At 52.4% G+C, this 2,862-nt stretch overlaps 1 protein-coding gene across 1 annotated transcript in view; it reads right to left on the bottom strand.

Annotated features, from left to right (window-relative positions):
- F5 (coagulation factor V) overlaps positions 1 to 488 on the bottom strand; it is a 107,235-nt gene extending 106,747 nt beyond the window's left edge. The window contains 1 exon segment of the mRNA XM_006150113.3: positions 178 to 488. Within this exon segment, the coding sequence (XP_006150175.1) occupies positions 178 to 335 (158 nt within the window). The 5' untranslated portion in view covers positions 336 to 488.
- Positions 489 to 2,862: the final 2,374 nt, after the last annotated feature.

The raw sequence follows: 2,862 nt of genomic DNA, 5'->3' as shown, positions 1-2,862 counted from the left end.
AGAAAGAAAGAAAGAAAGAAAGAAAGAAAGAAAGAAAGAAAGAAAGAAAGAAAGAAAGAAAGAAAGAAAGAAAGAAAGAAAGAAAGAAAGAAAACAAGACAGGGTGTTGCCTAGGGAATATTCTCTGAAAGAAACCTACTGCCCTCCCTGGGGAAGCGCGACTCCACCCTGAGTTACCTTGGGTCGGCGGGCGGGGGGCGGTAGCTCCAGCTGATGCCCTGAGCAGCCACGTAGAACTGCCTGATCCGCGCGGCTCCAGCCCCATGGCTCCCCAAGCCTGCCCAGCGGGAGCCCAGGACGACCAGCACCCAGAGGCAGAGGCAGCCTGGGAACATGGCTCCTCTGCTGCGTCTCCAGCTGCCACCACCCCGGGAGCTCGCCTGGCAGGGCTGTGCAGTGTCCCCACCGATCTGGCTGCAGCGCGCGCTCCTCCGCTGTGTCCTGGCTCCAGCGAGCTCCTCCCAGCAGCCCTCCAGGCTCCACCACAGCCTCTGCTCAGCTCCCTCCTCGCTTCCTGGGGCCTTTCTGGGCAGGGGTTTGGTGAGGTCACTGCCCCAGTGACAACAGGAATTAGGGAGGACAACCAAATTAGTGGCTGTTTCACTCCAGGTGGAGAAGGAGGGCAGAGAGCAGAGGCTCTAGCAGGCAGGAAGGTGCCCAGGAGTCATGAGCAGGGACACAGCTGTCCCTGCACTTGCAGGCTGACAGCACTACACCCCCCACCTCCCACCCTAAAACCTACCTGGGTCAAAGTTCCCACTTGCCAGACCCTCTGCCATTCCCAGTGCAAGGGGACCCCACGCCTTGACCAGAGGGCGCTCCTGATCTGGGCCCTGTGCTGGGCACAGGAACAGCCTTCCCAGTGGGAGGACGTCCCAGACAGCACCTGGAGGCGACTGCTGCCCAGGGTGCTTCACTGCCTTCCCCAGGCAGGGCCTGTCCCAGCTGCACAGCCCCCAGCAGAGTTCCAGAGCTGGGCTGAGGGAATCAGCCGTCCCTGTTTCCACCCCACCTGCGACCTGTGTGGCCTTGGTGACTCTGCTCTGGAGACAGAGACTGTTCTGACATCTGCAAAATAGGGAAGATAGTCGTTTTTCCTGATAGGGATGCTGGAGGGATGAAAGGATACTGTAAACTGCAGAATTCCCAGCACTTGGGAAGAGCACAGCACACGCTTACTGCTCTGATTATATTTTCCTTCCTCCAGGGTCCTCATGCGTCCTGAAGCATCTGACTTTTCACACTGCCTCAGTTTCACTTTGCTGTGGGCAGAAGATCTGGAACCGTACTGTCTGAAGGTCATTAGGACTTCTCCTGGGGGCTCCCTGGCTCTGCATGCCCCCAAGCTGTTGAGGCTTCTGCATTCAGTGAGGCCACAGATGGTAATCCAGCATCTCACTCCACGACCCCTCACAGCTCCCCCAGCCCTCTGTCTCTGACCCTTTGCTGGTAGTATTCTACCAGTGTAGACGGCCCTTCTTTTTTCCTTTGTCCACTCTCTGAGCTGCTATGACACTATTCACATTACACACATTACATCATATCTTGACCACCCTGTATTACTGTGTGTGTTCCTCTTGTCTCCCAAACTAGATTGTGAGCTATTCAGGAACAAGAATGTTGATTTCCACTTCTGTCTATACAGTAAGAGCGGTTCCTGAAGCTGGTAATCAGAATTAGGGGAGGCTTTACAAAATGCAGATTCTGACTCAAGAGAGGGTGAGACCCACCTGCTCCGTAATATCTACTCTAGTGATTGACTTATAACCAGCCAGGCGGACGATTGGTCATATATGGCATAAACAATTCCAAAGCCCTGTATCCCTAAATCGCAAGACCCAATGTCTTACAAGATTGCTATAGATTTTAGTTTGGCTGTTTTGCCATTTTTATTTCAGAGTTTGCATTTGTGTGTCCAGTCTTCACAACGGATCCATTACATCACATTCCTCAGAAGCAAGATCACTATACATGGGGTCCTCAACAAGTTCATGAAAAAGCATATTATGAAAAATATAGATGGATTAGAAAATTTTATTTCATCAAAATAAACCTTAACTTTCTTTTCTTTGAACTTTTTTTTTGAGAGTTTTTTGCTATAGGGCGTGTGCACTTGCCAGAAAGACAGAGAGAGACAGAGAGACAGAAAGCAAGAAATCACTCCCCCCCAGGGGGTGGCCACACTGCAATCCCCTCTCCTCCATTCTCCTCTCAGCATCTTGAGAACACATGCACATACACCCGGCGTGACTTTAAAGCCACCAGGTCCGGGACTTGAACTGCTGTCGGCTACATGGCAGTTCGGCGACACAGCCATTACACTAACTGCTAGTCCCTCTCCATGAACTTTTAAAGGGTTCTAGTATTGTTTGGCTGTTTGTTTGTTTGTTTGTTTCTTTTGCATCAGTTCCACATAAGCACTTTGCAACTTTCAGTGATCTGTTTATTAAATGTGTGATATACAGACCCAACATACCATATCTGCTCTTCCCTGTAGGACACTGGGGTGATGCAAAGCTTTGCTTCATCCAGGTTTTCTTGTGGGGCGGGGAGCATGACATGCATTTGCTGAGAGGGCTGAGCTGCAGCTGGGACGACTGCGAACACACATCACAGGGACAGTAAACACAGGGACGTGCACAGCCCGCACAGAACACAGCCACAGAGGAGCACGGCACACGGGGGATCCTTAATCACACACGTACGGGTCCTTGGTCCTTGGAGGGACCGGGACGGTGGAGGGAGGCGCTACCGCAGCCTGTGGCCTCTGGTCTTGATTCTTGGTCTCTGCAGCCTCTGGGGCCACCCAGGGGCCTCTCTGGAAGCCTCAGCAGCTGAGGTCTCAGAGGCCTCACAGACGGC

The sequence above is a fragment of the Tupaia chinensis genome, unplaced genomic scaffold, assembly GCF_000334495.1.
Source record: "Tupaia chinensis unplaced genomic scaffold, TupChi_1.0 Scaffold000278_1, whole genome shotgun sequence".
Lineage (NCBI taxonomy): Eukaryota > Metazoa > Chordata > Mammalia > Scandentia > Tupaiidae > Tupaia > Tupaia belangeri.
The sequence above is the reverse complement of the archived record's forward strand: the minus strand, read 5'-3'. Positions and strand labels throughout refer to the sequence as shown.